Source organism: Lathyrus oleraceus, chromosome 5 (genome assembly GCF_024323335.1).
Source record: "Lathyrus oleraceus cultivar Zhongwan6 chromosome 5, CAAS_Psat_ZW6_1.0, whole genome shotgun sequence".
Lineage (NCBI taxonomy): Eukaryota > Viridiplantae > Streptophyta > Magnoliopsida > Fabales > Fabaceae > Lathyrus > Lathyrus oleraceus.
The window spans coordinates 176,024,449-176,037,585 of record NC_066583.1 but is presented as its reverse complement, the minus strand read 5'-3'; the positions used below and the strand labels follow the sequence as shown (position 1 = coordinate 176,037,585).

General features: G+C 35.4%; 1 protein-coding gene across 1 annotated transcript; it reads right to left on the bottom strand.

Moving 5' to 3' along the window:
* Positions 1-5,691: 5,691 nt before the first annotated feature.
* LOC127079544 (40S ribosomal protein S24-1-like) lies at positions 5,692-6,036 on the bottom strand. Its single transcript, XM_051019931.1, has one exon. The coding sequence runs from the start codon at positions 6,034-6,036 to the stop codon at positions 5,692-5,694; it is 345 nt and encodes a 114-aa protein (XP_050875888.1).
* Between the last annotated feature and the right edge of the window lie 7,101 nt (positions 6,037-13,137).

Here is a 13,137-nt window from a genome sequence, read left to right as displayed (position 1 = left end):
TTTTCTTGAAATGGCAGTCACCTTATTTTGTTTTTATTGAGGATTTAATGACCTCTCTTGATTGATTTTCTTTATCCCTGATTTTTTCTGGACCGCTTCTTTGAAGCTTTCGGTCCATCGGGATGCCCTGACTTTTGCCTAAGTCATTTTGTGGTGTTTGACTTAGCTGAATTTTTTCTGTTTTTTTTCCGCGTGTTGACTGCCACATTATTGGTGGATGAGAATCAACCAACACTAATTTTAGCTTTCCTCAACTCCTTCGACACTTCAACATGTGCGCGAAGGATAACATGTGGTTGAACCTAATTGGAGGACGTACATATGGACGATTTTTTTTTTGAAAGATCGAATGCATGGTCAAACTATCTGAACACAACTACCCTGCCCCAGGTTAAGATTAAGGGTTTTAGATCCGAAATAAACACCAACTTCTAGGCTCAAAGTGGTTGACTAGGGATTAACTCCTTATCTCTTGAGTATTTGGGGATTTGAAAAAATGCCTTACATCATCGACAAGGTTTTACTCAGAAGCATACCACAACAATTTCAGGTGTTTTCATTTTCATCATCCTCCTTCCAATGTTTGTTAACACAACAGTTTGATAAACAAAAGTGAATGAGAGGAGTATTTTTGTTTTTAACATAAATGAGAAACGAGTGAATACGAATGGATCAATTCAAAAGATGCATAAACATTTCATTAACCTTACCAATTCAAAGAAAACAACAATGCTTAAAAGCAATTAACAATCAACATGCAAGGAAACGCCAAAAGAGATGCTGAAACAACCAAATGATTGCCATCTTCAAATTTGATCCATTAACTTCGAGGGACACCCCTTGAGATCTTCGCCCTTATTCGGCTGATAGGTTAACGTTTACCACCAAGCTTCCTTCTTGAAAGGCTATGTACCCGTTGTCAATTAACTGTTGTACTTTGGCTTTGAAAGCGTTGCAGTCTTCGGTTGAATGCCCTTTTGATCCAGCATGATATCCACATTGCACATTTGGGTCATACCCGGGTGGGTAAGGTTGTGGAACCGGCTTAAGAGACTTAGGAACCACCAATGAGTTCTGAATCAGAGGTTATAGGAGTTGGCTATATGTCATGGGGGTTGGAAATCCAAGGCGATATCTCAATGCTCTTACCAGGAAATGATGATATCTCACTAGCCACATCCTTGACCTCTTCCTTGTGGTACAAAACCTTGAGGGGTTTCAAGGGTCCTTTCCCTTTCACATTACTTGGCCCAGAAATCAAGATATATGTACTTGAGCCTTCCTCCTCAAATGCTTCTTGAATTTTCCTTAGACATGGTTCTTTGTTCTAAACACGTGTCAGGAATCACTTTGCTCTTCATGGACAAAGGATGGATGAGTTTTTTTTTTGTATTTTTGGAAAATGATATGCAATGCATGATAACGAATGCAGATGCGATGGTATATGAATGGATGCAATGTATTTTTTTTTTATGTTTTGGTATGCAAATAAAATGCAATCCAGGTAGTTAGGATCTGGGATAATGTGAGTAACTCAGAACATCTTACTAAGTAGGCTCCTTAACAGATAGTTCTAGGATTTCTACCCATAAACCCACTCACGGGATAGTTTCTACATTTTTGATAAGGTTCCTAGACGGACCATAATCGTATTAACATCATGAAACAAGCTAGCCGCTTTATGACAAGAGTGACAAAAGGTCTCTTCTGAGCGGGGTTTTCATATTGGGTGCAAAAAGGAGAGGCTCTTGGAGTCCATCATTACGCAACCACCAAAGCAGAAACTGGTTCTAAGAGGGGCTCCTAGAGTCATGGACCCTTCATGAATCAACGTCATGCAACAGGCTAGCTGTCTTATAACGAGATCTACAAATAGGTCTACTCTAGGGGAGTCTTCATGCTAGGCACGCAAGGAGTGGCCCTTGGGGACTAACACTACACAACTTCCAATTCTAAACTTATGTGTTCTCTCTTCTTTTTTCAAAGCTCGGGTGTAGAGCTTTATTCATGATATCAAAATCCCAACACCCACACATAAATATATATACAGATATAAAAATGCGATAAAACAGAGATAAAGAAAGCATATAACAAAGGAAAAAAGAAACAAACAAAGCTAACACACATACAAAAACCTAACTAAACTAGGGTTGACTCACTTAGGGATGTTCCTGTCCCCAGCAGAGTCGCCATCTGTCGCACCTCGAAAAATGAGGATACGACTTTAAGCAAAGCGCAATCGCACGCTCGCATTGATGGACTGAACAGAGTCGCCACCGAATTTTATTTATTCCCAAAATGGGAAAGGGAAAATATCGATAAAACCCCTAAAAGAAATGATAAGATATGGTCATCGCAACCAATATCAGGGTTTGGGAGTCAATTACGCAAGGGGAAGGTATTAGCACCCCTCACGTCCATTGTATTCAACGGGAACCGTTTAGTTAGTTTCATTTTGAATGTTAGCTTATGTTAGTCTTCTCAAGTTATTATGAGGGAAAGAATAATAAGATCAAAAGAAAAGAGAAGCTGTTTTTGGATTTTTGCAATAAATGGGACTAAACCTAAGTTTTTTATTAATGGGCCTGACAAGATTTACAAATCCTGCTCCTACGTATCTCAATAGAGAAGTCAAGGCTTACGTAGTTCTGGGTAGAAAAATGTTTATTTGTTGGTCGATTTTAGCGAAAGCTATACTGTATTAATCGACGAAAACATTGTTTTACCCAAAACAGATGAGGAGCGGACGTATACCACACATCGAATGGATTTACAAATCATCATTCGGAAAAATGTCACTTATCTCGACTCAACAATCGTGGCCGAAACATTGTTTTACATCACCTTAAGACAATATATCTTTCATTTATTAAAAAGTTTTTTGATTAATCGCACGACGACGAGAAAAGAGTTTGATTGGTTGGATGTATTTTGAGTGATGGCGAGAACTTGGATGAGCGAGATATCCATCTCGAATCCTAGTCTCAGGAGCGCACGGTATACACCATGTTCCATTTCCACCTTTATTAAAAGAGTGTTTAATAAATATTAAGTGTTTTGAATTTGATTGAGAAAGGGGTTTGAAGAAACTGCATTGACGATTTTAGACGATGGCGAGAGCTAAGATAGGCAAGGCATCCACCTTGAATCTTAATCTCAGGAGTGCACGGTATACACCATGTTCCATTTCCATCCTTATTGAAAAAGTGTTTAGGTAAGAATCAAGTATTTTTTGAGTTTGAAAGACGGACGTTTATAAGAACGAGACATAAGCCCCAAGATCGATAATTCAGGGTTCCACCGGAATGCTAGATTCCAATGGTCATTTTTCATTCGAATTATTTAAGAAAATTATTTAATGGACAACGAACACTTGATGAGAATCAAATGTTCAAAGGGTTACGCCAGAATGCTTGATCCCAACGATCCTTATTTTATCCAAGTTAATTATTAAATGTTTTAAGAATGAACGGTTAATCCAAAACGTGAGGCTCAGGACTGATCATTCGAGGGTTCCCACCGAAATGCTAGATTCCAATGGTCCTCTTCTTTCGTGTTCGTTTAGAAAAAAGTTTGGATAGAAGGATTAATGTGAATGTTTGAGGTGTTGGTCAATTAAGTTGATATTGCGTATGAGCTCATTGTAAGAAGGCCCAAGAGTAAGCCACGGGGTTGAAGCCAACCAAAATCGAGAGCAAACTGAATTTAGCTCTAAGCTAACTTAAAGTAGACTCATGTATGAATCACTTCATGAGCCGAGCAACTGAATCTATGCATCCAAATTATTTTCAAAAGTTAAATTGAATTTTAACTTTGAGATTGCAATGCAAAGGAATCGATGTGACAACTAATCAAACGATCTTTACATCAGTACACTATTTACAATGTTAAGAAATTAGAAAAAAATCGCTAAAACTTATAAGCAAACAATCTAACATTCCAAATATTAATTAAAGACAACTAATCAATTAAATCAAATCGACTGAAAAATTAATAAACAAATAAAATAACAGTTAGTAACGAAGAGGAGTGTAGGAGTAAATAAAAAAAAGACAAACATGTTAAACATGGGCCTAAGGCCCATGCCACATGACACTAAATCTAAAAACAAGTCAAGAAATTAGTTAAATAACAAAATAAATAAATAGAAATAAATAAACAAGAAAACCTTAAATTGAGAGAGAAAGCGCAGGGAGGGAGGCGACATATCTGTTAGTGGTAATGTCTATTACTCACTTCAATTTCCACTGGGACAGTTATTGCTCATCATCTTCTTGAATTCTAATCGCGACATTCAACAAAAGCCACCGTCACAAAGCCACGAACGCCAACAATTAATGACGCACGAACACGAATCTGGATTCGTCATCTTCCAGCACTGATTCGAACGGATTCACCATCACCTGCTATTCTCAACGATTCAAATGGCGATTTCGTGCTCTTCTTCACCGATTCACGATTCCACACTCCGCATCAATAACACAACAATCCGAATCACGATTCCACCCTCGCACTCATACGCGTCAACAAACTTTGTTCTCTTTATCTCAATCCACGGAGCCGAAACCGAAGGCTTCATCTTCGTCCAAATCAACCACGAGCAGAAGAGTGCCTCGGACCTCAAGGTGAGCTTTGTTTCGATCTTTTCGTTTGAGGGCGGAATGAATTTGATGATCGCGATGCTCCGGCGTGTTGAGTGGAGTTTCCTTCTGATGCATTTCCTTGTATTTCACTGTTTTGCTTTGATCTTGTAATATTGTTGTTGTGAGAGTTGTGTTACCAAATCATTCGACAACATGAAGTTTCACCTTGCACGGAACGTGTTCGATGAAAGTCTTAACAAACTTCTTTCTTCTTTTCATTTCAGATTTATTATGAGGCGTGAAGGAAATTAGTTGACAACATCAAGAACCAACTTGCGGGACTTAAGAACATACCATCGAAGACGGTGATAATATGCAACTTGAAGTAATGCCAATGAAAGTACAAATGTCCATTTGAATCCCATCAGTTTTCTCTCTTCCATTTCAGGTTTTGCAGCCCAAGACAAAAATGACACGACATCTTTCCCCATCTGAGCTTCTGTGGCGGGGGTACCATCTTCATATTCAACAACACCGTCATTAAGCATCTTAGGCATGGCAATGGCCCCACCAGGAAAATAAGGATTGTAATGCAATCCTTCTCTGATCGAAACGCCAACAGGGGGGTCACGGTAACCGGTTAGGAGGGCAAACACATAGTTCTGGCCATTGTGACGAGCTTTGTCCTTGATCTCTTGTTTTTACGACATTGTTGTTTGATGAAGATGAGATGCCCTCATTATCACCATCCATCGATTTGAAAACTTGCCGCAAAGTGAAGGAAGCGCATGAATGTTCACCCCTAGGACCGTTAGGCATCAACCGTATGAGCGGTAATTCGGCTTGTTGAGCTCATCAAGGTTACCTTCCCAATGCCGATTTAACCAATCACATATGACAGGAATCGGTATGCCAAATTGCATTGGGAGATCCTTCTTCCACGACGAAGAAGACGATGTAGAAGTTGAAGGCGATTTTGTATTCGGCGACATGGATAACTTCATAGGATCACATATCATAAAAGCTAGATTGCCATTGACATCAAATCCTACAGAACCCGGACTCCATATAATTCCATCGGTACAGAGTTTTATGAGGTTGTCGGTCGCTATGACGACCTTTCCTTCATTTGCTTCCTTGACTTCTCAACCTTAGTATCAAGCCCATTCCTGATAAGTCTGGATTTTGGCTCGTACTTATTAGCATTCTCAACAGAATCATAGACCAAACCAAATCCAGTTGACTTGCCTCCTCCAAAATGAGTTCTGAACTTGAACACGAAAACAGTGTTTGGGTCCTTCACGTCATAGATTCTAGCCAACTTCTCTTTGAGTTCAGCCTTTGAGGCATTGGCCCTCCCTGGATGAAGAACATCAATGACAAATTGCTTCCTTGAGAGAAGCCTGTTAGTCATGAACTTCCTGGTTCTGATGGTGACTGCCTTGTCCGCCATGTTTTGTTCTGCGTCGGTAAACAAGCTTCAAGGAATAGGGAGTGATGCTCGAAGCGCAGACTCTAGTTTCAATGGGGTTCTCTAATGATAATGAAAAAGAGAAGAGAGAGATAACGTGGAAGTGTAGATAGAAAGAAAGAGAAGAAAAAATGGTACTATAAGAATGTGAAACTGGAGGTAACAAAAATGGAAGAAGTTGAAGAGTTTTTGTTTGTTCCAAGTTATCTTAAGACATAGGATCTTTTGAAGACATTGAAAATGATGATGATGATGATGAGATTGAGAGGTAGTGTCGCTATGTAATGTTGTAAAGTGCAACGGTTGGTGTCGTTTAGGGTGATAGTGAAGAGCCTCATTTTTCAGGATCCTCTTTTTGTGGTGGTAGCTATTGTGGTCCCCCATTTTATGATAAGGAAGGAAGATAAAAGTGTTTTGTTGTGTAGCATGGCTATGGTGTGTCACTAGACAAAATATTTCATGGAGAAGGAAGATTCTTCTTTTCTCACCAACTGATAAACTTATCTTTTCTCTTTTCGGGATTTCAAATTGAAATATGAGATAGAGTTGTAGCAATTGGATGCAATGCAAATATCATAAATGTCCTTGTGAATTTTTGTGAATTAAAAAAAAAGGTTAAACTATTCAAAACAAATAAATTTAAAAATAAAAATAAATAAATATTAAATCAACATAATAAAATTGAAATGAAAAATATGACTAATCCTATTTATTTTTTTATGAACATATTGATAAAATACAAAAATAAAATGATTCCAAAGTGAATAAAAATCGGACGAAAAATTGTTTGAAATTATAAAATGAATGCACAAAAATGATTAGGGTAAAATAAACTTATTAGAAAAATACAGTGTTTCTTTTAATTTTGAAATAAATTTTGACCGGTTAAACAGGCTTGAGCTGATCAGAAAGTGGCCGAAAAATTAGCTGAAAAATAAATCGAGCATACCAGATTAAACTACGCGAAACCTAGATTAATAAAATTGATGTCTAGAAGCTTGATTTTAAAAATTTTCGTTTACTGATTTAACGCACATACGTTGACTAATTCAACCGGTTTTTCTGTAGATCCGAAAAAATTGTTTCGATTGATATTTTAGGCACTATGCAGTATGAAATGCATGGTATGCTATGTAGACATGCAATAGCTATGATGAATGTATTGAATCAGCGATTCAGGGTCAAAATTGGGGTATGACAACAGTATTCTCATAGCGGGTCAATCCAATATAAATATTACTCTTAATATTCATACCTATGTTTAAGACTTGATAACTCCTTATCCATGATCCATGAGACGTGATCATCAGTTTATATACATAATAGTCTTAATGGTTTAATGTTATCCCATTTTATAACAAAGCTCGACTACAGATACTTTAAGAATAGTGTCCTTATGTTTAATGGGATCTCATGATTAAGTCACACTTGATACATTAAACGGACTAGCTATTCCAAGGAATTTATTAAACAAACATAATAAAGAAAAATCCTTTTATTATTAATAAATAATTTGATACAAGTACCAAAAGTATTGGCCTATATGGATTACACCAACACCTATTTCATGCTGGCTTGATATGCTGTGGTTTATTGATGCCTTATTATGTCGTGAAACATGTATGTGCGCGACTATGCTTGGGAGAAACAAGGATGACATACAAAGAACCTTGCCATGAAGAAATTTATATGAACTTGCACATGACTCAATATTTGGCATGAAGATCATGAATGAGGAAGGATCAAGAGGTGAAAAGGGTTTTAGAAATTCTCGGTTGACTTTGGTCAACTGTTGACCAAAGAGTCAACGGTTGACTAAAAAGTCAACCTTATAAAATCCATATTTTCCCTGTAATGGTTTGTATGGACAATGTAAATTGAAATTTATGAATGTAATGGAAGAAACAATTTTAAATGACAAATTTATTTCTTGAATTAATGTTTTAATTTTGAAATAAGAACTTTCGACCAAAATTAAATTCGAATCCTCTTGAGTCAAAAGAAATGAATGGACCATATAAATGCATGTATGCCCTAATGGATTAATGGATGACCTTGATTGAAAATGGACCATGGCCAAAAGAAATGAATGGATGTATAAGTGTACTAATGAATCAACGCATTAAGAAACATGGAATCAAGAATCAAATGAATGATTTTGAATAAACATAGATCTATAAGTGAAGTGGGGCATAAAATCAAATGGAAACCTTTAGAACGAGATATGTGACAAACCCAAGGATCAAGACATGGTCATGCTTGATCAGATGCCAAAAAGAAGGTGAATAATCGAGCAAGTAAAATAGTATACCAACGTCATAAACCAATAAATTAGGGTTTCCAAGTCAAAGTAAACCAAAAGGTCCTCAAATGACAAAAACCAAGCAATCAAGGTTTCATCCCCATAAGATGAGGAAAACCATAATCTTCAAGCCAAATCCCTGATTTTATCAACCATGAACCTTGAATCTATGATGCTTGTTAGAAAATGTTAATCATGAGTGAATGATGCACATGAATGAGTCTAGATGAATTTTAAATGATATGTTAGATGAAAAGCAAAAAGGGTGGGCAAATTTTGGGGTATGACATCACCCGGTCAGGGACGTACATTAGGATCTGATTGTATCTAAAATATGCATCAATGAAAGATAGTAATTGGTAACCAACTGAATTATCAATGAGTTTGCCGATATTCGGTAAGGGATATGAATCTTTTGGACAAGCGCGATTAAGATCGGTGTAATCGATGCACATCCTCCACTTGCCCGATGCTTTTTTAATCTAGACCACATTAGATATCCATTAAGTATACTTCACCTCTGAAATGAACTTGGCGTTTAATAGGCCTCTTACCATTTTCTCAGTAGCTTCCTATTTTTTAGAAGATTGTTTCCTTTGTCGTTGAGATACATACTTAGACCCGACATCTAGGTCCATTCCATGGCACGTCACTTATTGATTGATACCGGGCATTTCATGATAGGAGATAGTGAAAAGGTTAACATTAGCTTATAGGCATTTGACTAGCCCGACCCGTACCTACGGGGAGAGTCTGAACCATATCTTGACTGACCTAGCCGAATTATCTCCCAATTGCATGAATTTGAATTCTCTATCAAGAGTAGGTCTAATTTCACTCTCGTATGCATTGAGGTCGAGTCAATTGTAGTTCCTCGATGCCGAGGTTAGAATATCTTCGTGGATTCTTCCATGGATCCTCTTGGCTTCTTGTAGATATGCGTTTATAGTAATCATCATCCCTTTTCGTCGTGATAGGCTATCTTCAGATGCATCATAGAGGCTATGACATCTAACTTATCCAGGAATGACCTTCACATAATGCCTTTGAAGCTGTTTTTTCACAATATAACCAAGAATGGAAGAGTGATCGTTCTCATCCTCGTTCCTCCTCTATTGATATCGTCAAGTTTATCGTACCACAATGACAAGTGATTGAATAATTATAAGCCAACATTTATTCTCCCTTGAATGGAGACAAGTTCTATTGATCGAGACCTACCAGACCCAATGCCTATTTGTAAAGGATATTACTAGAACTTTTGTTGTGTATTAAGAATCTTGTTACAACCACATGATTGATAATGACTGCGATAACCAAAGGTAGATCAGAGTTCGAGATTCCATCAATATTTCCCAAATCCAAGAACCTTAACTCTGATCGGTTGTTTTGCATAAATTATGAAATGATGCTCAACAAAAAGCAACCAACTAGTGACAGAATGCTAAATGCGGTAATACTTCGAACGATGTCTATCAATAACGAGACGCGAGGAACTAAATTTGAATCCATCTTCTTTAGCATTTCCAAAAGGTTGTTGTTTACGCTCGTTTGCTCATTCCTACAGACGATGCAACTGTTCTGTACCAAAACCAGAAATATATGAAGTCACAAAAGCTATGGTGAAGGAAAGCTTCTGGTGCAATGGAGAGAGGTGTGCCTGCAAGGTTATCACTCCAACATTTAAGTTAGTATGTGAATCAGACAAAGTATTAAAAAATGTGTTTAAAACTTGTTACCTAAAATGTCGCCATCTGCATATATAATGGAGTTATGTAACTAACTCGCTAACTAACCAATGTGAGATGCGAAGGATCGTTGGATGCGTTAGAGGGATGGATCCATTGCTTTTAGATTATCGAAGGTAGAATAGTCGGGGGAACATTCCAAAAGCTCTAGTATGCCCTCAAATTGGATTCAGGTGTTACACTTGGAGGTGGTCGGTCTGAAAATGATACTTGTTTTGTTCAGACCAATCTGGGGGGTCTTTTCCTCGCAGTGGTCGAATCTCTAAAGATGGGGCCAGATCTCAGAGTATATAGTCAATCCATAACAAATAGTAAAAAATGTAATACCTTTAGTTACACACACATAAGAAAAAACAACCAGTATTTCATTTTATAAAATTTCTTAAAAATTACAATTTAAGCTTCCAAATTTGAAGACTTACTAGCTTGAAGGACAATTAGATTTTCCTAACAATACAAGAAATATATTGCTCATGCAATCAAAATTCCATAATTATGCCCCCAAAACCAATATCATTCAAGAGAACACAATGACTTTAATAGGGACAATTTTAAGGAGCTAAACCTCAATTTTAAATACATAATTCTCATATATCTGAATAGAAGTTAACAACTAACTAACATATGACATATGACAAGAACACCACACAAGTCATTATTATAGGATAAATATTGTAAAAGGACAAAAAATACAAGTAAAGCATAAAGCGGCGACCGAGCGCATCTTCAATTGGGAAAAGTAATTTTGATTGTTTAAGCTATTTGTGTGAGACCAAATTGTCACATTGCATTTAAGTAACATTTAAGTAATTTAAACAAATTTTAATGATGATTTAAATAAGCAATCTATATGTGGCCTAATAAACTTATATTTGGCGCCACAAGTATCTACTTCAATGATAAAATGCTAAATTTTGGAACTTATAAATCCTAACAGTACATGTATTAAAAAAATCATCTCCGAGGAACATCTTCAAACAAATAGGCAAGCACAATCAACCATTAAGGTAATCCTACACGAGAATAAAATTTACATAAATGAATTCTCACTTACAAGGACTTTTCACTCATCTCAGCGTGTCACTTCAAACATTTAATCTTCACAAGCTTAACACTTAGGGATTATGGACCCTTATAACGTTTGTCTTTAGATTGATTGTGGTTCATCCAAGCTTATTAGTCCATCATTTGAGTATTGAGATAGAAGACCATAAATAGGATACGGTTATTACTTGTTCAAAGAATAATATTGGATGGTTGTCATGTAGAGAGAGAAAAGCGAGGAGTTATTGTAGTAGAATGGCTCCCCCACAAAAATTTATAAATATAAGAACAAAAAGTTATGTTTCACGAATATTTACATGAAAACAAAATGATATTACAAGTTGTCGATAAAAAGATAATTACGCATGATACAAAAGATATTGATAACACACACATTAAATACATGATACATTATGATTTCTGAAATTTCAAAAATATCGTCGAACTCATATTTTTTCGTTGGTGTATAGATGAAGTGATAATAACTACTAAAAACTCATAGACACAACAATGCGATTTTGGTTTGAATCCGAAACATGGTATTCCACCTAACATATCAGGATTTACTAGTTGAACCACAATTTGCAAAATTTAATAAATAGAAAGTGACTATATTTTATTTTTAAATAAATTTGCACATTAATAAATTATTTTAGTACAATACTTATCAATTAAGTGAAGATAAAAATGGCTAGACAATAAATAATTAATTATTTTTAATGGACTAATTCATTGCTTGCATGTTGTAAAATAATTTTAAACAATTTTAATTATCTTTTATTAATGTTTAAATATTCAAATATCCAATAATTAACCTAACTAGTTTGTAAAAAAAACACACACACACACAACAAATTAAATTTTTTTGTGGCGTTTTTTCCTCAACCGTCTACAAACAAAAGACGAACTACGAACTATTGAAGCGATATATCATCTCTATTCCTCATAATACGTTTTGTCCTCTCTGTCTTGATAATAATGAATCTCATGTTCATTTATTTTTGATGTGTCCAAAATTCAAGTTAATTTGGATTAAGGTGTTGGATTGGGTAGGGCTCGAATGCCTCTATACTACTCCTAGTATTATCAAAGAATTTTGAATTGATGATGAACAATAATATCATTAAAGTCTTTAGGTTCTTATTTTGATTTGCTACGGTTAAAGCAATTTGACTTTTTAGAAATGATATACTATTTAATGGAGGGTTCTGCGACGTTATTGACGTAGTTTCTTTAGCTAAATGCATCTCTTAAAAATAGGCAGATACTAGATTTGAGGGTACTTTCATTTGTGATAAGAAAGATTAGTTAGAGAATCCCTTTATCAATTGTATTAGGTAACATGCTTTTTCATTTTTAAGTTATAGATTGAGTATCCTTATACTCCATCAATTAATTTTTGTTTATAAGTTATTAGTATTATTCGTAAATTTACTACTCTATTAGTCTCATAAAAAATATCCTATTTAAGCAATGTGCAGTTCTTAAAAAAATTATCAGATGTGTTGGTTTTAGTGAAAAAGTTAATATCATTTACTAGAATATCCTTATTAAATATAGTTAATAAAATAATTGAATAAAATAAAAGTTAATGAGTAGAGTTATAATAGTAGAAAAATAATAATAAATATAACATTGATAATGTAAATGAACAATTATTTTAAGACAAAAAAATACAAATGAAACACTTTTTATGAAATAAAAATATTAATTTAATTCTTACCCTCTCAACGAAAAACTTCGAAAACAAAAGTAACATATTTTGATGGGCTAAAGAAAAAATACAAAACCTAAATTAGAATTAGAAATATACCACAGGTGCAGAAAGTACATCAAATGAACTCATACAATTGGCATTACAAGATTAAAGAAAGGCCCAAAGAAAAAAAAGAAAGAAAAGAAGGTATGATACACGCGCTAATAGGAAGCGTGAGTCGATAATACGACATGTAATGTAAGTATGGAGTGAAAATGCCCTATATAACGTTG